At 43.0% G+C, this 21,960-nt stretch overlaps 1 protein-coding gene across 1 annotated transcript; it reads left to right on the top strand.

Annotated features, from left to right (window-relative positions):
* Positions 1–218: 218 nt before the first annotated feature.
* Positions 219–21,800, top strand: LOC109937408 (nuclear FMR1 interacting protein 1). The gene is made up of 7 exons (XM_048593526.1): positions 219–900; positions 2,373–2,452; positions 4,285–4,386; positions 12,439–12,501; positions 13,536–13,612; positions 19,789–19,881; positions 21,497–21,800. The coding sequence occupies exons 1-7, from the start codon at positions 687–689 to the stop codon at positions 21,783–21,785; spliced, it is 918 nt and encodes a 305-aa protein (XP_048449483.1). The 5' UTR covers positions 219–686; the 3' UTR covers positions 21,786–21,800.
* Positions 21,801–21,960: the final 160 nt, after the last annotated feature.

Raw genomic sequence — 21,960 nt, forward strand, 5'->3', positions numbered from 1 at the left:
GAGCAAAGGGGGTGGGGGGGGGGGGAGCAGGGGGGGTTGTGAGGGGGGAGGAGCCAACGGGGAGATTGTGGTGAATGCAGGGTCTGTGAGGCGACTGAAAGGCTGTAACTCGAGTAGAGCTGGATGAACACAGCAGGCCAACCAGCATCACAGGCGCAGGAAGGCTGACGTTTACGATTTTCCGACGATGGGTCTAGGCCCGAAACGTCAGCCTTCCTGCTCCTCTGATGCTGCTTGGCCTGCTGTGTTCATCCAGCTCTACACCTTGTTATCTCAGATTCTCCAGCATCGGCAGGTCCTGCTATCTCTGAAAGGCTGTACCTGTCTGGTCGAAGGGCGCTGCGGGGCGGCGCGGACACTCGGCCCGTTGCGCTCGGCTGTTGGCCGGCCTGTAACCGGGGGGCAGCGCGGGCCCGATCAGCGGCGCCTCCTCCGCCGACATAGCAACACCGACCTCCCCCCCCCACCCCCGATCCCCCTCACACTCCGGTGGGGGAGGCACCGGGAACTGCCGCACCAAGATGGAGCCCTCCTTCTCGCGCAATCTCATGGTCCTCCCGCTGCAGCGACCCCCAGAGTCTGGGAGGAACCGAGCCGTGGTGTGTATGTGTGTGACGTCTAAATGAAGCGCCGACACATGGTGAGCCGCTTGAACGGGGAAGAGGTGTCTGTTCGCTCGCCCAAGGATGAGCCAGTCCGGATGTTACCCGCCACCTGTTTTCAGCCCTCCGGTTCGGCTGCTGCGGCCTCCGGTTTTTGCGCCGCCGCCTGTGGCTTGGCAGCCGCCCCCCTGGAACGGGGGAGCGCCGTCCTGGTGCGGACCGCCATGGGGAATGGGGGCTGGGCAGCGCCCCTCATCCTGGTTAAAGGCCTCGCACAGCAGAAGCAGCCAGCTTCAGGGTAAAAACAATCCCCCCGCCTCGCGTCTACAGAATCGTTGCAGAAGGTGGCTGTTCGGGCCATCGAGTCTACAATGCCTCTCCAGATGAGCATTTCACCCAGCGCCATTCCCTTGCCTTCTCCCCCTGCACTTTGTTCCTGTTCAGATGACAAACTAATTTAATTCCTTTCTGCATGTCTTGCTGCTTCCACCATGCACCTGCGCTGTCTTAGCCACTTGTTGGGCAATAAATCTTTTGTTTTCCTCATGTCGTTTTTGCTGCTATTGCCATTTATTTTAATCTATGCCCTCTTGTTCCCAATCCTTTCACAAGCGAGAACAGTTTCTCCATATCTCCTCTGTGCAGACCCTTCATGATCTTGAATGCCTCATCAAATTTCCTCTCCGCTCCAAGGAAAACAGTCCTGACTTCCCCAATCTATCTCCATACATGATCCTTATCCTTGGAAGCATTCTTGGGAATTGGGGAAGTTTGATTTATAATTCCATGGGAATTAGAACTGCAGAAAGAGCACCTTGGGAAAGCTTCTCCAATACATCATCTGAGGCATTGCTCATGGCGATTTGGAAACTATGTCAGGAAGCAAGAATGACAATTGCGTGCTAGATGCAATACTCTTAATCTGGAGATTTGTTAGTGTCACAGCTGTATTCATAAAGGATTAAACCAGGTAACTAGATTAGTTACATGAGCATTGTTAGTGGAAATGCAAGATTTAGAATAAATACTCAATGATAAAGTCATTGGTTAACTGGAGACAATTGGTGTGGATTTGTAAAATTATATTATTTGGAAACATTAATGCCACAGATATGTCCATGTCTCTAATTAATATTTCTTGGAGAATAAATCTCTTCCTGGCATTTTGTTTTCTGATGCAGTGGCAGAATGTGAATGGTAGAAAAGGGGAATAAACACAAACTGTATGTACTGAACTCTCTTTAACTGGCTGGATAGCTAGTGTGTCCAAGCATTTGTCACATGGGTTAAAATGTAATGGTCACTTGTATTCACAAGTGTGTCAGTTATAAAAATGCAATCTCACTGTTTCAAGCCACTTAAGTGTTAGGAGAATTCATATGTAGAAATCAATATGGATCATTGTAAAAATTCTGAATTTAATCCAGGATATTTCAGAACCTTCTTGGGCAGTACTCCAGGGTGTAATTTTTGGCTCAGTTTAAAGGGCCATCAATATCAGTTTAAGTAGTCATTTGTGTGCTAGATGTCTATTTAAAGATTGAGTAGATTTGATTGAGCATCCAATAATAAGTTGCTGCTTTGCTTTCTACTCTGACAGGATCAGTTGCTCCTATTTACTAACTTTCCTTATTGAATAAGCTGTTATCATGCTTGGCTGATGCTTGAGTTTGGTATAGCTGCTCTTTTAATATCTAGCTATTAATTATTTTTAGGCTAACTGATTTTTCACACTCCTCCTTAACACAACTTATTTGTAAATCAAACCAGGTAACTGTAACCAACAGTGGCCATACCAGCAAGCTTCTACCCAGTGGTCTCCAAATCAAGATAACTCGAGAAAACACAAGGTAATGTTGATACTCAGCATGTCAACTCAGCTTCTCCCTGCAGCCTGTTTAGTTTGGGCAGTCCACCCGCTTTTAGGGATGAGAGACGCCCTCCATTTCTGGCCGTTTGGATTTGTCCTGGAGCCCACCCAAATGGCTAAAACAACACAAGAGGCAAAGAAAGGAAGAACTTGCATTTATATAGTGCCTTTTGCATCCTCAAAATGCTTCACAGCCAATGAACAACTTTTGAATCACAGTCCCTGTCATGAGCATGTGCTAATTTGACATCTGTTTTGAGCAAAACCCAACAAACGTGAGTGAGCAGCCAAAACATGTTTGGCCCTGTTAGTGATAGGAGCAACATTGATCAGAAGAACCCGTCTGCTGCTGCCATCTAGTCTTTTCAATGTAGCCTGACAGACAGAGATAGGTCTGTTTAACATTTGTAAGATGGCATCTGTGACAATGCAGTAGTCTCGAGCTTCACTGACGTGTTGAACAGTTAGAATGTAGAACAGTGCAGTAACAGGTCCTTCAGCCCACCATGACTGTGCTGAGCATGATGTTAGTTCTAAACTAATTGTATATGCCTACATGTAATCTATATCTCTCCAATCCCTGCCTGTTGATATCTCTCTAAATGCCTCTTAAATTTGTTAGCCACCTTCCCTTGGCAGCGTGTTCCAGCACCTACCTCTGTGTGAAAAAACTTTTGTTGCATATCTCCTTTCAACATTTCTCCTCTCACCTTAAAGCTATGCCTCTAGTATTTGACATTTCCACGCCGGAAAAAGTCTCCAACTATCTACTCTATCCAAGCATTGTCAGGTCACCCCCTCAGCCTCTGATGTTGTAGTGAAAACAATCCAAGTTTGCAGCTACTTCTGGAATACCGGGTTCAATTTTGGTCTCCCTGATTTAGGGAGATATTATTGACTTCAAAGGGTTCAGAAAAGATTTACAAGGATGTTGCTGGGACTGGAGGGTTTGAGCTATAGGGAGAATAGGCAGGGGCTATTTTCCCTGAAGTGTCGAAGGCTGAGGCATGACTTTATAGAGGTTTATAAAATCATGAGGGGCATGGATAGGGTAAATAGCCAAAGTCTTTTCCCCAGGGTAAGGGAGTCCAAAACTAGAGGGCATAAGTTTAAGGTGAGAGGGGAAAGATTTAAAAGGGACCGAAAGGGCAACGTTTTTATGTAGAGGGTGGTGCGTGTATGGAATGAGCTGCCAGAGGAAGTGGTGGAGTCTGGTACAGTTACAACATTTAAAAGGCATCTGGATGGGTGCATGAATAGGAAGGGTTTAGAGGAATATGGGCCAAATGCTGGTATAAATGAGACTAGATTAATTTAGGATATCTGGTTGGCACGGACAAGCTAGACAAAAGGATCTATTTCTATTTCTGTTGTATACTCTATGACTCTCTAACAAACTCCAAACCAGGCAGCATCCTGGTAAACCTCTTTTGCACCCTCTCCAAAGCCTCCACGGCCTTGTGTTTTAAGTTTCAAAATTGGCAGAAGCTTGAAGGCAAAAGAGACAGGGAGGCTACATTTTGAAGTGGATAACTTCCCCTCATGGGTATTTCAGCATGTTATGTGCAGTACAGTAAGCATATTTGCTGAAATTTATTGTCATGTTGCAAGATTCAGAATTCTGCCTTGTTTCTGGAATTGCTGTTTAATTTTTCAGTAAATGATGATATTATTTTTGGCCTGAGTTGAGGGTATTAAACTGAACCATGAAGTTGAACCCAGAAGCTGTATGCTCTGGTTTGTTGTCACCACACTGTAAATGGGGCTAGCCAATGAACCAATTTGTTTTTCTGATTTGGTTTCCAAAAGCAGAAAAGGAAAAAGGAGCCAGTGTACACGCACTATTGTGACACCTGCGACCGAGGCTTCAAAAACCAGGAGAAATTCGATGAGCATGTGTCTCAGCACATCAAGGTAAGGGGATAGCAAGTTGTCCCAATTGTCATCTGTACAGCACACTGGAATGTGGACCCTGGGGGCAAGTTTTGTGTGGAGCGTTTGTATAGTGTCCGAAATACAAAAGCTTAAACGCACGTACCAACAGATTTGAGAGCAGCTTCTTTCACAGTGTTATCAGACTTCTGAATGGGCCTCTCAAATTTTAAATTTAAATGTTGATCTCTCTTTGTGTAGCCATAACATTATATTCATCGCTCTGATCTATTACCCTAATGCACTTTGTATGGCAATGATCTGCCTGTACTGCACGCAAAACGTTTCACTGTAACTAGGTACTATGTGACAATAATAAATCAAATCAAATCAAATCAAATCAAAATCAAAAGTAATTTTGTTAAACAACCTGCACCTACCTGAACCAGAAGTATTAAAAGTAACACATCTTCAATTTGCCACAACACAGATCTGGTGCAGGACTGGGGACCAGACCCTCAAATTTCAATTTAGAGCCTTGAATGCATAGTCCAGATTGATGGGATTAAATAATCCTCTAATGGCTCTTTGCATCCTATGTAGGCAGCTTCAATCACAATCCCATAGGCCAATCGTATACAATTGGTGCAGAATGAGACAATGTCTTTCAAACTTGCTTTACACAGTATAGAAAATAGGGGGGGAAATGATTTGTTTGTGGAAAAAGAAAGCTTTTGTGAAGATGGGATTGAACTGCAATCTTCGCCCAGTCGAGCGCAGGGTGCTTCACTCACTATGTGACTGTTAAATAGCTTGTACTGCCAGTGCTCAGCTATTTGCTGTTGGATGTCTGAATGAGAGGACTTCACTTCTCTGATATATGTTATAGACATGTCCTGGAGACAAACTTAGTGTGGGGAGGGTGAGAGCATTATTAAGACTGAATTGTAGAATTTTCAAACTGTCGGTACATTTCTGAGTTAAGTGACAGAATAATTGCAAAACATTGCCCATTCTGGGCTGAGTAATTACTTTCAATATGACAGACAATTTGCACAGATAGATTAATGATAGTTAGCTTATACTGTATTCTCAAAGTCAGTGTTTGATTGAGAGGCTTGCTAAGGATTCCTAAAACATCCAAAGTTAGGTAGCTCAATAAGCAGGACAAGATCAACATTCCATCCACTACCTTAAACATTCACTTCCTTCACCTCTAGCAAATGCTCTTTGCAGTGTATAACATCGACAATATGCACTGCAGCAACTTGTCAAGGCTTGTTTCAAACCACAACCCAAACTACAGCATCTAGAAAAGTGAGGGCCGCAGATACATGGGAACACCCAGTAAGTCTCTCATGCTGACTTGGATATCTCACCAGTACTTTACTGTGGCTGGGTCTAATTCCTTCCTAACTGCTGTGGGTGTACTTGTTTCAGATAGACTGCAATGGTTCAAGAAGGTAGCTCACCACCACCTGGTCCAACCAGTAGTGCTCACATTCCCTGAACAAACATTTAAAGAAGTGGAGGCATTGTACATTTAATTCTGTAGTTGTGAATGTTCTAACAAAATGTATGTCTGTCATTTGGCTATTTGGGGGACAGGCTGCTATGTAGCAAAGTTAGCCTAAAAGTACTTAAAAGTTCTGTTTAATTCCATTATTTCATGAAGTGATGTTTCTGGCTTTGTCTGTTCGCTTTCCAAATTTCCATCTGGGCAATGATATGGTTTAAAGAGCATTCTTTCTGAGGTCATTATTAGCCTCCTGTCACTAGATCATGCCACATAACTGCTTTTGACTGCAATTAAGTGGAATTCTATAAATGAGGTTATTGGCCCAGATATTCCAATAGATAGGCCCAGATAGTTTCATGTCCTTGCCCCTCCCTAATTCTGTCTGTTTTTGCAGAACAGTAGCTGCGCTCCACCAATCTGGCCTTTATAACATCCTTGATTCAAATCGTTGGTGACCATGGATTCCACTACCTAGGCTGTAAGCTTTGAAATTCTCTCCTTGAATCTCATTGACAATCTATCTTTCTTTAAGACATTCCCAATAGCCTGAGCATCATCAAGAAAAGACACATTTTGTTCAAGCTTTTTGATTTTTTTTTTATTCCATGGCAATGCTTGCATCAATCGGTATCTAATTAGCAACTAATCAGTCTCCTCTCAGTGTAAATGTTGTTTCCCCTCTGCATTGAAATTCTTGCAAATTGTCCTGATGAATGCAAGATGGAAAACTTGGACAAGATGTCTTTTTTTCAGGAATACAAAAATTTTTGTGAATGCTCCTTTTTAACCAAGCTTTTGGTCATCTCCCCAAAAATCACAGAATTCTATGGTGCAGAAGGTGGTCATTCAGCTCCAGTTTGGATACCCGGTGCCAACATCCTGCCCTTTTTCCCCATTTCCTCACACCATTTATATCTAAATAATCATCCAGTGCCCTTAATGCCTTGATTGAACCTGCCTCCACCATGCTTCCACGTAGTGCATTTCATACCCTGTGTGAAAATGTTATTCTCACATAACTCTTGCATGTTTTGCACCTCACTTTAAATCTATGCCCTCTGGTCCTTTTTCCTTTTCAGGTGGAGCAGTTTCTCCCTATCTGCTCTATCCAGCCCACACATGAGTTTGAAAAGCTATATCAAATCTGCTCTCAGCCCTATCTCCAAGGAGAACAGTCCCAATTTCTTCCACTGGTCCTCAGAACTGAAATTTCTCGTTACTGGGAACATTCTTGTAAATTGCTTCTGCTGCCAATTTACGTCTTTTCGACAATCATAGAGTCCCTGCAGTGCTGAAAGAGGCAATTCGGCCCATCAAGTCTGCACTGATCCTCCAAAGAGTATCCCACCCAGATCCCCAGCCTACCCCTGCAACCCCAATCCTACCTCAACCTGCACAACCCCGGACACTATATGGGGCAATTTAGCTTGGCCAATCTACCAAACCTGCATGTCTTTGAACTAAGGGAGGAAACTGGAGCACCCGGAGAAAACCAACGCAGACACTGAGAGTACGTGCAAACTTGACATAGTAGCCCAAGGCTGGCATTGAACTGGATGCTGTGAGGCAGCAGTGCTAACCACTGGGCCACCATATCACCCATAACTGTACACAGTACTCAAGCTCCAGCTGAGGTCTAACAAGTGTCTTGTATGAGTTCAATATCACCTCCCCACTCTTGTACTCCATGCCACTAATAACAAAGCCAAGAACACTGAATGCTTTATACTCCACCAATCCTGATCAATGATCTGTGTACATGCACACCAAGATTTCTCTGCTCCTGCACCACCTTTAGAATTGTACCTTCTATTTTATATTGTCTTTCAATGTTCTTCCAATCAAAAGCTTTATCTCACTCTTATCTGCATTGAATTTCATTATGCTACCTTTTCACCCACTCCTTTTGGAGTTCCCCGCAATTCTCCTCACAGTTTACAAGTGTTCCAAGTTTAATGTATGAAAACTTTGAACCTGTCCCCCACACCAAAGTGCATATCATTAAAAGGAAGATTTCTATGACCGACTCGTTGGGAACTCTGCTGTAAACTGCCCTTCAGCCTGAAAAGTATTGCCCAGATGAGAGAAGCAGTGCAGGTAAACTGATAGATGTCGGAGAGGAATTTAGCTTTCAGGTTTATGAGAGCTTTTCAGGTTTGATCTTTTTGCCTGAGTGTTTTGGCAGTAAGATACCCTTGTGGTGCGGTTTGAATTTTGTGATTGGGAATTCCAATGGAAGGAGTTATTTTGTTGGGTTAATTGGAGGTGAGCAAAGAGAGAGGGTGAAAAGAGGGCTTTCCGAAGCAGACCATCCCTAGCTGCCCCAACAAGTTTCGTGTGTGTACTGACCCAGGCAACACTCCCAACTGATAAGTCTGAAGCAGAACAGCTTTCAAGGACCTCTGTTCAACAGGCAATGGGGTGTGGTCTGCCAACTTGAATGTAACCTGCTGACAAGCTGCCCTGTGATCTAACCCTGCTGGTGGCAGATCCAATTGATTCATTCGCGGCATGGTGGCTCAATGCTGCCTCACAGAACCAGGGACCCGGGTTCAATTCCAGTCTCGGGCAACTGTCTGTGTGGACTTTGCATGTTCTCCCCTTGTCTGCGTGGGTTTCCTCCGGGTGCTCTGGTTTCCTCCCACAGTCCAAAGATGTGCAGTTTAGATGGATTGGCCATGCTAAATTGCCCCATAGTGTGCAGGTTAGGTGAATTAGCCATGGTTAATACAGGGTTATTGGGATAGGGTAGAGGGGTTGGGTCTGGGCGGGATGCTGTTCGGAGGGTTGGTGTGGACTTGATGGGCCGAAGGACCAGCTTCCACGCTGTGGGGATTCTGTTACAGTATCATCCAAAGGCCAGTGTGATCCCTGTCTGAGTGCACGCCTTTCATTAGCGTCTTCCTCTATGTTGGAGCTCATGGTAAATTAGAGGATGCATGACTTTTTAAGGTCGGCAATATTGAAAAGTCAAATATAACATTATACAAATATAATCCTTTGTCGTGTGATGTAAATCTCTTGGGTCTTTGAAATGAATTCCAGTTTCAGCTTGTAGTTGAGAACATTTTGTTTGACAGGTCAATTAGGGAGCGTGAGATGAGACAGGATCATCTAAGCTTGCATTGCAAATGCAAGAGAAAACGTTAAGTGCGTCAAAGTCATTTAATTTTAGACTTTCTTATATTTACACCCAGCTTTGAATATGTTTCATCAGTTTCATTTATTTCCTTGTACTCTGCACTGTATGTGAAGCCTGGCTTCATTCTTTTGGGAAGAGACCCATTCAGATTTGGCAGAATAAATTTGTGCAGGCTAAACTCCCATCAGATGTTTGTTATGCAACTGTCTTCTATCCACTGCATTTGCTGGAATTTTTAAAAATGCATTCATATGTGGATGCTGCTTGCTATTGCCAACGTTCAACAGCATCCCTCATTGCCAGAGGGTAGTATAAGAGCCAACCGCTTTGTGGGTCTAGAGTCACATGTAGGTAAGAACAGGTCAGTTTCCCTAAAAGATGATAGTGAAAGAGATGAGTTTTCCAACAATCTGCAATTGTTTCATGGTCGTCATTAGACGCTAAAGTATAGATTTAAAATAAATTCAAATTCCACCATCTGTCGTGACAGGATTTGAACCAGGTCCCCAGAGTATTACCTGGGTGTCTGGTTTAATAGTCCAGCAATAACACCACTAGGGCATTGTTTCCTCTAGATCCTCTTATCAGGCTGTAGTCTCTCAGTCAGGAGTTCTTTTTGCTCCTGTTCTTGAGACTGTTTAAATAGACTTGATGGCTAGTGTTAATTTTTCCTTAATCATAAAACTCATGGTTGTATATCTTTTTTGATGCTGTGGTACAGTGGAACTTTCACTGAGCTCTGAGTTTGATGAGCAAACTAAATCAAAAAACCTATGGGGGCAAGGAGAGAAAAGAATAGAATGTTACACTGTTAAGGTTAGTGAATGCTAGTACTGGCCGTTTTGGCCGAATGGCCCATTTCTGTGCTTTAAATTCCATGCCAAAATCTCTTTCTGTAAACTTTATTCTTTCAGATACTGTACAAGCCCAACCTCATATGCTTTTGTACATCTAAATACAGGCCACAACTTGATATTGCAACATAGTAAACGTTCTTGAAAAATTGTTTATTCTTTTAAGAAGTCTGCCAAGTGTCATCGTAAGACACCTTTATGTTAGCCAGAAGTAGTTTAATTAGCATGGGTGTGAGAGAACAATCTATCTCTATCAAAATCAAAATATTGCAATGAGTGTCTCGAAATAATACGTCACATTCGCTGCAATATGAAAGTTACCCAAATACTTTTGTGGGTTGGTACAGGTATGAGAATGTGTTTCATTAGCAACATTGTAATAGTATGTAGTGAATATTAAATTTGTTGACAAGGATTTGAAAATGATAACTGCTTGCAGGTGGATAAACTGTTGCTGTTTAATTCTGTGGATAAGTACAGCCTTCAGATTGCCTAAGGATTGGTTAAATTCCAAAAACTTATTGTGTATGAAGCAACTGAAGTGTAGTGGCCACGTGTAGGCTGATCTCGTGTATAGTTTTGTGACAACTTTGAGAGAAGGCAGCTTTGGTCTAAAGACAGTTGTTGGAGTTACTGAAACAAAAGGACATCGATAGAGAAGTCTCAGTGCAAATGAAAAGGGGTTCCACTTGTAGAGCATCTTCCAGGCCTGCAATGTGTCCTAAAGCTCATCCTGTCCAGGTAAGGAGTTCTGACATGTCACCACTCTCGTAATGTGGGGAAATGCAGCAGTCCATTTCAGCGAGATCCCACAAACAGCCATAAAGTAAATGATCAGGAAATCAGTTTTACTGAGGAGATAGATAATTTCTGGGAACACTGGAAGATCTCCCCGGTTCTTATACAAGTAGTGTGTAGTGTCTTGTTTCATCCATCTGAGGAACAGCATTGCTGACAGGGCTTTCTTGGTGGCTGTGTGTCTGGAGTAGGACTCGAACCCGTGGTTGTCAAAGTCATGTGTACTTCCACTGTGCCTAGGCTGATGGATATATCACTCATTCTCTGAAATGAGATGAACACAATAGACATGCAATGTTTCCAGTACAATTAGTTTTTATTAATGTTTCAACTTACAGGGCATAAGCTTTCCTAAACCAAGCAAGATTGCATTTTCTAATAGTAGAATTTCTTTGTTATTACTGCCTCTGCTGCACTTCAGTTTTGAAATGCAAATATCAGCTGAATTTCAGATTGGAGCAGCTTGTGTTAGAGCCCACTTGGGAAAATGGGCAATTCTGGATTTCGTGATGCGTCATGAGGCAGACTTGACTAAGGAGCTTAAAGTGAAGGAACCCTATTGCACAGTGACCATATAGATGATGGACCATGATAGAATTCACGCTGCAGTTTGAGAGAGAGAGAATCTGGAATCAGATGTAACGGAATTACAGTTGAGTAAAGACAGCTACAAAGACATGAAGGAGGAGCTGGCCAGAGTTGGCTGGAAGAGTGGAAGCCTATCAGGGAAGACAGTGGAGCAGCAATGGTAGGAGTTTCTGGGAATACTTCAGGAGGCACAACAAAAATTCATTGCAAGGAAGAAGAACCATACGAAGGGGAGGATGAGATAACCACGGCTGACAAGGGAAGTCAGGGACAGTGTAAAAGCGAAACAGAAAGGATACAATGTGGTGAAGGTTAATGGGAAGCCAGAGGTTTGATAAGTCTTTAAAAATCAGCAGAGGATAACTAAAAATGCAACAAGGGGGATGAAAATGAAATATGAGGGTAACCTAACGAGTAATATGAAGATTGCAAGAGTTTTTAAGCTTTGTAAAAGTTAACAGAGGGGCACAAATGGATATGGGACCGTTGGAAAAATAAGGCTGCAGAAGTAGTGATGGGGACCAAAGAAATGTGGAGGAACTGAACTGGTATTTTGCATCAGCCTTCACGGTGGAAGATATCAGCAGCATACTTGATGGGCCAAATGGCATGAATCTGCTCCTATATTTTATGGTCTAAGCAAGTTCTAGCATAAAATCATAGAAAACCTGCAGTGTGGAAAAAGGCTATTCAGCCCATTGCACCTGCACTGATCCTCCAAAGAATATCCCAGCCAGACCCAGCTCCTCCTCCCCCCCCCCCCAAACCCTATCCCCATTAACCCACATTTACCATGACTCATTCACCTAACCTGCACGTCCCTGGACACACTGGGCAATTTAGCATGGCCAATCCACCTAGCATGCACATCTTTGGACTGTGGGAGGAAACTGGAGCACTCGGAGGAAACCCACGCAGATACGGGGAGAATGTGCAAACTCCACACATCTCCCAAGGCTGGAATTGAACCAGGGACCCTGGCACTGTGAGGCAGGAATTCTAATCATTCAGCCACCGTGTCATGCAGTTTTGTTTCAGGGTTATTTCAGAAAGGGGAAAAGGTCAGTTTGATTGAACAAAGAGGAGGGTGAATCTGTCTTGTTTGAGTATCAAGAGCACCAGTGGATGCAAATAAAGTTTGACAAGATAGCACAAATATTATTAACCCATATTGTTCTGTCTGTTTCTGGCAGTGCAACGTGAAGGACTGTACCTTCAGTGCCCACGAGAAATTGGTTCAGCTTCACTGGAGAAACGTAAGTGTTGTATTGAATCAATTTAATCAATTGATGAGGGAATGTTTAAAAGAGATGTGTGAGGCAAGCTTATCACACAAAGGGTAGTGAGTGCCTGGAACATGCTGCCAGAGGAGGTGGTGGAAGCAGACGCATTAGCAACATTCAAGAAACACCTGGATGAATATATGAATATGAAAGGAATAGAGGGATATGGATCCTGTAATTGAAGACTGTTTTAGTATGGAAGGGCAAAATGTGTTGGTGAGGAAGGGTCACCGGACCAGAAACGTTAACTCTGATTTTTTTCTTCACAGATGCTGCCAGACCTGCTGAGCTTTTCCAGCAACTTCTGTTTTTGTGCTAAATGTGTTGATGCAGCTTTGGAGGGCCAAAGGGCCTGTTCTTGTGCTATATTGTTCCTTGTTCTTAATTGTTTGTTTCGTGAAGGACTAAAACAATGCAAGTGTTTTTTGACGTGTGGCCCACAGGCTGGTTTAGAATGCAAGTCACTGATATGTAAAATCACAACTGAGGTCATAGGAGAACACAGGCCGGAACACTCATCCTCAGCATTTGTGATGGCACTCAACCAGTCCAGCTTGTGTGTGTGACTCATATGAACGAATGTAAGCATGAACGACAGCAGTGTTTCATAAGCCAAGGTGTATGTGATTGTTGCAACATACAACCGAGAGATTATATTTCTCAGCACTGTGGGGCTGAAGAGAAGACTCGCTGAACGTGGAGTCCAACGTGAGACTGAAGCTCTGCACCTTGGGACCAGAAGTCGACTCACTGAAGCCTTATTAAACACAGTCTCCCCATTAATTCTAACAATTTGTGATTTTTTTTTTTGCAGAGTTGAGCAAAAGTGGGTGGGAAAGATGCTCTAAGGAGTCTTTTTCCCTCCACCTAAGATGATAACATTTGAGAACCACAAGCTTATCGTGCTAAATTTGAGTTTTCGATCTGTTATTTCATTTTGAAAGTTAAGTTGGATTGTTGTGACAAAATATGTTCCTCTCTGTTTGATCCTTTTGTTACTTGTGCAGGCACATGGGCCAGGCGCTAAAAGAATCAAGCTCGATACTCCAGAGGAAATCGCCAAATGGCGCGAGGAGAGGAGGAGGTGAGCTGGTCACATGACTTTGAAAATGGCAGAGGTTAAGGTGCAGCCCAAGGCCACCTTCATAAGTATCATTTCTGGAGCAAGAGACTCGGCCTGAGATTTCCGACCTGGTGAAGAAGTTGTGTTTCTGAGATATTCAGCCTGGGTTTGAAAAATCTGCCAACAGTGAGAAGTGGGGCAGACTGAGTAGAGGGAAGAGCTTCACAGCCATATGAACAGTTGTGCTGTTGTTGGAAATAACCTGTGCTGAATAGGAGACTTAGCTTTAAGGCACTGGGATGTACGCAGGAGGAGGAGTGTGCAAGCCAAGGTTTTTGTAAGTTGGAAAGAACGGGAGAGGAAAGTTTACAGCAGTAGTGAGTGCACTGAGTTGATGACGGCCCAGTCTTTCCCCGGCTGTTTCTATACACTCTGACCCCAGTGGGTGTTCAGGAGTCAGAATTACTTGAATTTTCATTGTGACCTCCAGATTCCATTCCTTGACCAAAGAAGGAGGGATATCACAGCCCTGAACAATGTAGTCTAATCTGACAGTCAGACCTCCCACTAGTTCTTGCTTCGCAGATTTTAATCTGCAAAAGGAAAAAAGCCCTTTTCTTCAAGTAGTCATTTATCTTCTGCTCACAACTCAGTACTTTCACTGCATTAAAGATCAGTGCCCAATTTATAATTATTTGGGTTCTGTAACAACTGGTATTTTTATAGCAGCTTATCGTGTAGTAGAGATATCCCAGTATGCTTCACCCAGGGTGAGGTGGTTTTGAAGTGAAGTCACTGTTGCTACATAGCCAGTTGTGCGTTCTAAAATCCCACAACAGTAAGTAAATAACCGGTTAACTTATTTTGCTTGTGTTGGTTGAAGAATGAATGTTGGCCTGGCTAGAGAACTCTGTTCTCTGCTTTGAATAGTCCCTTGGAACCTTTAATGGCGTCTGGAATGAGCAGGCAGGTCATTGCATTGAGGTCTCCAAAAGTTGGAATCTCTGACCATAAATCAATTGTTTTATATTTTACTGAAGTGTCAGCAAAGTTGAACATACTTGCAGTAGGCCTTCTGCTTCGAAGGCAAGATTATCAGTGACAGAGAGTCCATCAGTTTCATATTTTGCATTTTTGGGGGTGTATGTGTGCTCGATTCATGCTGCAGTGCTTGTTTCCAGCCTGCATGGTTTGAATGGTTTTGATAGTTACATATGTGCTGCGCTTGAGGGAACTTGCAGATTGTCTATAAGTTGCATATCTCTCTTTTTAACAAGAAAAAGTTCAACTTTGAAAGACACAGTAAAAAGTGGCACACACTGAGTTGTACCCCTAACATGATGCTTCGTGAAACTTTGAGCAAAGTATCACAAGCCTGTCTCCAATTTGTTCCCTTACTGGATTGCCTTTCTGACAAGCTGCTGGAATGTGCCTGGCTAATTGTTTCCCTGAAAATGATCCTTGAACAAATGATCAATTCACTTACTTGCTCGGAGGGGAACGGTACTTGTCAAAAGGTTGTGAATTCTTTCACCAATGAGATGCCTACTGACAGTCCATCTTGTTGTGAAATGGTTTGTTCTGTTACTTGCTATTGGAAAAAATGGTCACACTGCAGATTGTTTGAAGACTTTATCAATTGGAGCAAGGGATCTTGTATCAGACATGGACCCAGTGGAGAGAGTGACTGCCTGTATTTTGTAGTGGAAATCCTGCTCCTTACAGATTGAAAGAACTGAGTGGGTGAGTTCATGACTGGAACATAGAATGCGCCACTGCAAGTGGCAATTGAGGCGAAAGATCAAACTGCCTGATAAAGGAAATTGAAGTAGTTGAAAAGTAAAAACTATAAAAGGTAGACAAGGGTATGGAATTAGACTCCAAGCTCCAATTGAAGAGTTGGTGCTGCCACAGAGAGTTTGTTAGCTGGTTCAGCTGTTGGAATTTCTTGGGTCCAGCACTTTGACCTGTTCTACATATCGTGGCTCCGAAATTGTTGAATCAATGCAGCCTTTATATTGGCAAACAGGTGCCTGATTTATTCTGAAGTGCGACGTCTTTGTTTCCAAATCGTAGAGACTGTATGTTGGCACCAGCAAAATTCAGACCCACCACAGTGTTCAGCCTCATGCTCAGCAGACATGGAATTTTTTTTTTAATTGTTCTCCCCTCTCAACTTTATAAAATTATCTCAAGGCACCTTGCTACTTGCTTTAGTATCTTGCCCAGAATGTCATTCTTCACGTTTCAGCTTAAACGCTGCATGTCAATGAGTGTGCAATTTCTACACCGGGTTATTCTCATTCCTGATTTCTTGCCTCTTCCAATCTGGTGACTTTGAGATCAACTGTTATGTCATCTTGTGAGGGAAAGGAATCTGACGATCAAACAGTGTGATCTTTATTGGTCATTATTAGTGTGCACCCATTGCAGATGTCACCCCGTAATGCCAAATTTTTAAAATGTACAAACTATGCCCCACTAAGTACTCATGTTGTTGGATAATTAGTGAAGATATGTATTGTTATCCATCTTGCAATGTCATACAAATTTTAACTATAATCATAAGGTCTGATCCATGGGGCCCTTAGAGTATGGTGTATGCTTTTTCAGAAAGATGTACAGTTGCGAACATTTCAAAGAATGGGACTGCTGTTGGTTTTAATAAGCTAAGTTTTGCACTTTGGCTTCTTACAATCTGTGCATCAGCCCTCTGTGTAGTAAACTATATTTTAGTGCAGGGTATGATTTTGTTTTGAAGCCATTATGCAGAACTGTTTTTCGTCTCCTAGGTATACTTTAATAGGGGCAAGCTGGGAGAATGAAATTGGAGGATGGAGGTTTTTGAGAAGTGATTACACTCTCCCTTTACACATGGGAAACCACATTTCAGTGTTTCTGTCTGTTGGTTGAGGCTGTGCCAAGCAAATTTCAAAGAACTGAGCTTTAGCACAGCAGTAAACATGGAATGCAGAGAAAGAAAACAATTCCAAAGCAGTAAATTGTCAATTTTAAATAAATTGGTAATTAATAAAAAGGTCAATTAATTCCGCTGAGGAACAGAGCTCTCTAAGGAAAATTGGGTTGGTAGCAGATCCCGAGAAAAGGAATTTGTGGAATGTCTACAAGATGCATTTTTTTTCTTTTGGAGCAGCTTGTGGTAGAGCCCACAAGGAAACAGGGAATTCTGAATTTGGTGATGTGTAATGAAGCAAATTTGATTAGGGAGCTTTAATGTGAAGGAACCCTGAGGGGATTGTAATATGATAGAATTCACTCTGCAGTTTGAGAGGAAGAAACTGGAATCAGATGTAGCAGTATTACAGTTAAGTAAAGACAACTGCAAAGACATGAGGGAAGAGCTGGCTAGAGTTGATTGGCAGGGGAGCCTAGCAGGGCAGACGGTGGGGCAGTAATGGCAGGAATTTCTGGGATAATTTGGGAGGTACAGCAGAGATTCATCCCAAGGGGAAAAAAACATACTAAGGGGAGGACAAGGCAACCATGGCTGATAAGGGAAGTCAGGCTCAGCATGAAATGAAAAGAAAAAGCATATAATGTGGTGAAGGTTAATGGGAAGACGGAGGATTGAGAACCCTTTAAAAACCAGCAGAGGATAACTGAAAAACAATAAGGTGGTGGGGGTGCTGGAAGAGAAGCTGAAATATGAGGCTAAGCTAGTTAGTGATAAGATTGCAAGATATTTTCAGATATCTAAAAGGTAAGAGGGAGGCACGCATAGACTTTGGACCACTGGAAATTAATGTAGCACCCCTGTTTAAGAAGAGATGGAGGCAGACGACAGGAAACTATAGGCTAGTTAGCCTGACCTCGGTCATTGTAGGTTTTAGAGTTCGTTATTAAGGATGAGATTGTGGAAAATTTGGAAGTGCATTGTGGAAAGGGCTGAGTCAGCGCAGTTTTGTCAAGTGACGGTCATACCTGATAAATCTGTTGGAATTCTTTGAGGAGGTAATGAGCAAGTTAGATAAAGGAAAGCCAGTGGATGTGATCTATTTGGATTTCCAGAAGGTCTTTGACAAGGTTCCACACGGGAGGCTGCCATGTAAGATGAGAGGCTATGGTGTTGGGGGGCGAGGTACTGGCATGGATAGAGGACTGGCTGTCTGTCAGAAAGCAGCAAGCCGGGGAAATGGAGTCTTTTCCAGGATGGCAGCCGGGAACTAGTGGTGTTCCGCAGGGGTTCATGTTGGGACCACAATTATTCATGTTACATATTAATGATCTGGACGAAGGAACTGAGGGCACTGTTGCAAAGCTTGCAGATGATAGAAAGACAGGTTGAGGGACAGGCAGTGTTGAGGAAGTGGGGAGGCAGCAAAAGGAATTGGACCGGCTGGGAGAGTGGGCAAAGACCTAGCAGAACACACAGTTGAAAAGTGTGAGGTTATGCACTTTGAGAGGCATAGACTAGTTTCTAAATGACAAAAAGCTTCGGAAATCTAAAGTGCACAGACAGTTGGGAGTCCTAGTTCAGGATTCTCTTCAGTTTAACATGCAGGTGTATTTGGCAGTTAGAAAGGCAAATGCAATGTTAGCATTCATTTCAAGAGGTCCAGAATACAAGAGCAGAGATGTACTGCTGATGCTGTGTAAGGCTGTGGTCAGACTGTATTTGGAATATTCTGAGCAGTTTTAGGCCCTGTATCGAAGGAATGGTGTGCTGGCATTGGAGTAAGTGTGAAGGATGTTTATAAGAATGATCCCGAGGATGAAGGGCTTGTCATATGAGGAGTGGTTGAGGACTCTGGGTCTATGCTCGAAGGAGTTTAGAATGGTAAGGGGGAGGATTTGATTGAAACTTACAAAATACTGACAGGCCTGGATAGAGTGGATGTGGAGAAGAGGTTTCCACAAGTTGGAGAGACTAAGACTCAAGGGCACAGCCTCAGACTGAAGGGATGACCTTTTAGAACTGAGATGAGAAGGAATTTCTTTAGCCAGATGGTGGTGAATCTGTGAAACTCATTGTTACAGAGAGCTGGGGTAGCCAAGTCATTGAGTGTATTTAAGTCCAATAGGTTCCTGATTAGTAATGGGATCAAAGGTTACAGGGGCAACAGTATGCGGGGTGAGAAACCTATCAGCCATGATTGAATGGTGGAGCATATTTGATTGTCCAAATGGCCTAATTCTGCTCCTATATCTCATAGTCTTTTATTGCCTTTTTGATTTAGAAATACAATTAGAGAGAGAAAAAGATTTGGCACCAAGCCTGTTCACTGGGGAAAGAGTGGTGATTACATCTCAAAGCATTTAATTGCTTAGGAACCACTTCAGGACACCCTGTTTGTGACAGTAACCACTGTTGCGAGATAGAAAACTGGTTGCTGGTTTGCACACACCCTGGCCCCACAAGCAGCAATGTGATAATGACCCGACAGTCTGGTTTCAAATGTAAGTCGGGGAATAAATGTCAACGAAGACCACAAGGAAGCCTTTCCTGGTCGTCTTTAAAAGTATTAGAGATCTTTTCCACTCATGTAAGAGGGCACTCAAGGGTTCTTGTTTGACATCTCAAGCAAAATACAGCGCCTCTGACAATGTACCCTTTCACTACGTCACTGCAAATGTAGATTTTCTGCTCGAGTCTAGAGTGGGACTTGAACAGACAATCCTCTAACTCCAAGATGAGCGCAGCCAGCTAAACTACAGCTCCAACCTCCGCTCTGATGACTTGCATTCATTTGTGAACAAAAGGATCTTCAGCTGGTAATGTTCTCCCAGGACCTAAGCTGAAGGTTTCCTCGTTCATGTGTCAGGTCATAGCAACTCAATGTAAATGGCTTTTTCATCCAGGAGGAAAGGAATGGTGCTTTAGGCTATTTTAGTGCAGCTCCTATTTTATGATTAAGACACATCATAAATCAAGTGGAACAGCTTAACGTCTGACGCTAGCTGCACTTATCAATATTTTCTAATCCGTCTGATTCAGAAATGCTGTCACACGCCTCTGGAGAAGGTGGGATTTGAACCTGGGTCTTCTGACTCGGAGGTTGGGACGCTATCACTGCACCACAAGAGGCCCCTAGCTGTACTTGTATGTTTGGTTCCTATCAGCTGCAGTGTCATGATGTGATCATCTGATCTGGCAAAACCATTTGAAAGGCTGAAATTCTGTCTTATGTTTTAAACAGTTGTTGACGGGCGGTCATTGTCTAATTTTTATGTTTCAGGAACTTTCCAACTTTGGAAAATATAGCAAGAAAGAGGAAAATGGGTCAAGACAAAGAGGAACGAGGAGAGGTGCTGCATACACAGCAGTTTAAGTAAGTGAAAACCAAAAGAAGATGCTGGAAATTAGAAACAAGAATAGAAACTGCTGGAAAAGTTTAGCAAGTCTGGCAGCACCTGTGGAGAGAAATTGGAGCTAACGTTTTGGGTTCAATGACATTGTCTCAGAACTGATTGTAACTAGGAAAAGGTTGTTTTTTTTTTTTGCAAAAGATAGGGTTGGGGGAGTGGGCTAAAGAGTAAACAATAGCTGGAGATAGAGCCCAACGAGAGCGAAGAACAGTTGGATAGACAGAGGGGTGGATAACGGTCAGCCTAAGAGAATGAATAGTTATTAATGGGGACTATTAGTGGCTATCAATGGGTTGTGTGTAATAGCAGACTATGTGATAACAAGGCCTGGTGTGTAGGGATTGGGGAAAGGACACAGGAGAAGGTACCTCAAGCTCGAAAGTTGTTGAACTCGATATTGAGTCCAGAAGGCTGTGGAGTTCCCAAGCAGAAAATGAGGTGCTGTTCTTCCAGCAAGTGCTAAGCTACGCTGGAGCACTGCAGCAAGCTTACATTCTGTCTGCAAAAAAGACCCTGGGCTTCCACTTGCCTACCTCTTCAACGCACCACTGTGTTCCCTAGCCAACGGCTCTATCTGAAGCTTGCTGCAGCGCTCCAGCGAAACTCAGCACAAGCTGGAAGAACTGCACCTTGGGCTTTAAGGCAAACTCCTGTATCTCACTGCTAGATTCTATGACATTTTCCCTAAGCTACAAGTAGAATTAAAGTAGAATTTTGCAATTTCTAGTGCACTTAATACCAAGACCCATCTAGAATTCCACCGTACTCAAGTTTACAAACCTTTTGGTGTGATCTATCTAGTGCGGTACTGCAAGAAAACATCACATGTTTGTCCATTGTGTGTACTTCCACTGTCCTGGCTGTGATGAGGTACTGAGTTTTTCTAAATGAATACAATAAGATAGTGTCAATTGCAATGTTGCTTAGATGGGGCTAGTTTTAATTAAATCAATGCATATTCCAGGGACAGTTTTAATTCGTTCTCAGGATGTGGCTGTTGCTGACAAGCTGGCCCTTTGTTGCTCATCTGTGGTTGTCCATGGATTGGTGATGGTGAGCCAAAATGCTGCAAGCAAAGGGTTTCTCTGACTTAGATACATGATGATTGAGGAGTGGACGTATATGGCCAGTGATGGTGCGTAACTTAAATATGTTGGTTACAGTAAAAATACTGTGTTTCACGCAAACACCATTCTACGAAGCTGGGGTTATATTTTTCTCTTGATAAATACGTGTGCGCTCTTGAGATAAATCACTGATCAGTATAAATGTGGAGTGTCTCACTGTTATCCTGCAGGCATTTTTTTGGCAAATGCATACTAAAGAAGCATTTACACAAGGGAGATTAAGTAATTTTTTTCTTTGTTTTTTGGGTGAGTTTTTTTTTAATTCGAGTGAACTGTCACAAATGATTCCTTTTTTTCATGTCTACGCTTTAAAGCCCACAGTGACCGGTATCAGTGTGTCAAACAGCAAGCTGGCTTTTACTTTCCAGCTTTAGACTTGTGTTGCTCTTTGCTGTTTACTTATGGATTACAGAGCAGTGATAACTTGTTTCTGACCTCACTTTCTTGCCAGCAAAATGAAGGGAAGATGGAAAACCCCTTCCAACAGCAGACACCAAAGAGGTTTGGGCAGGAAGTTTAACAAAGGACATGGAGGTCACTTTGATGGACCATTCAATGGTGCACAGGAACAGCAAAACGCAAGCGAGCAGGATGGTCCCAGCCAATCCAACGAGGCAACGTGCAAACCACCAGAAAACCAGGAGAACCAAGCTTGTGGCAAAAACATCGACCCTCTCGGCATATTGGCACAAAACGATGCAGGTTCAAGCTTGAGACTTCTCTCAATATCTTTATCATAATTGTGCAGCACTTTTAGGGTGGGACACAAGAATGAGAAGTAGTTTTTATTTAAACATATAGTTATATGGTATTTATGACAACAGACCAAAGTGGTTTACTGCCAGTGGAAATATTTTTGATTCATGCTTCCTATAAGAAGTGCCATAGCTAATCTGAGTGCAGCAAGCATCCGTA

This window comes from Rhincodon typus, unplaced genomic scaffold, assembly GCF_021869965.1.
Source record: "Rhincodon typus isolate 14 unplaced genomic scaffold, sRhiTyp1.1 hic_rhity00003032, whole genome shotgun sequence".
Classification (NCBI taxonomy): Eukaryota; Metazoa; Chordata; class Chondrichthyes; order Orectolobiformes; family Rhincodontidae; genus Rhincodon; species Rhincodon typus.

Excerpts from the sequence above, each read along its gene's own strand:
- LOC109937408 (XM_048593526.1), top strand. The coding sequence starts at position 687 with ATGAGCCAGTCCGGATGTTACCCGCCACCTGTTTTCAGCCCTCCGGTT. Across the intron at positions 4,387-12,438 it reads ATGTGTCTCAGCACATCAAG|TGCAACGTGAAGGACTGTAC; the intron begins GTAAGGGGATAG and ends TGTTTCTGGCAG. Across the intron at positions 19,882-21,496 it reads CTGCATACACAGCAGTTTAA|CAAAATGAAGGGAAGATGGA; the intron begins GTAAGTGAAAAC and ends CTTTCTTGCCAG.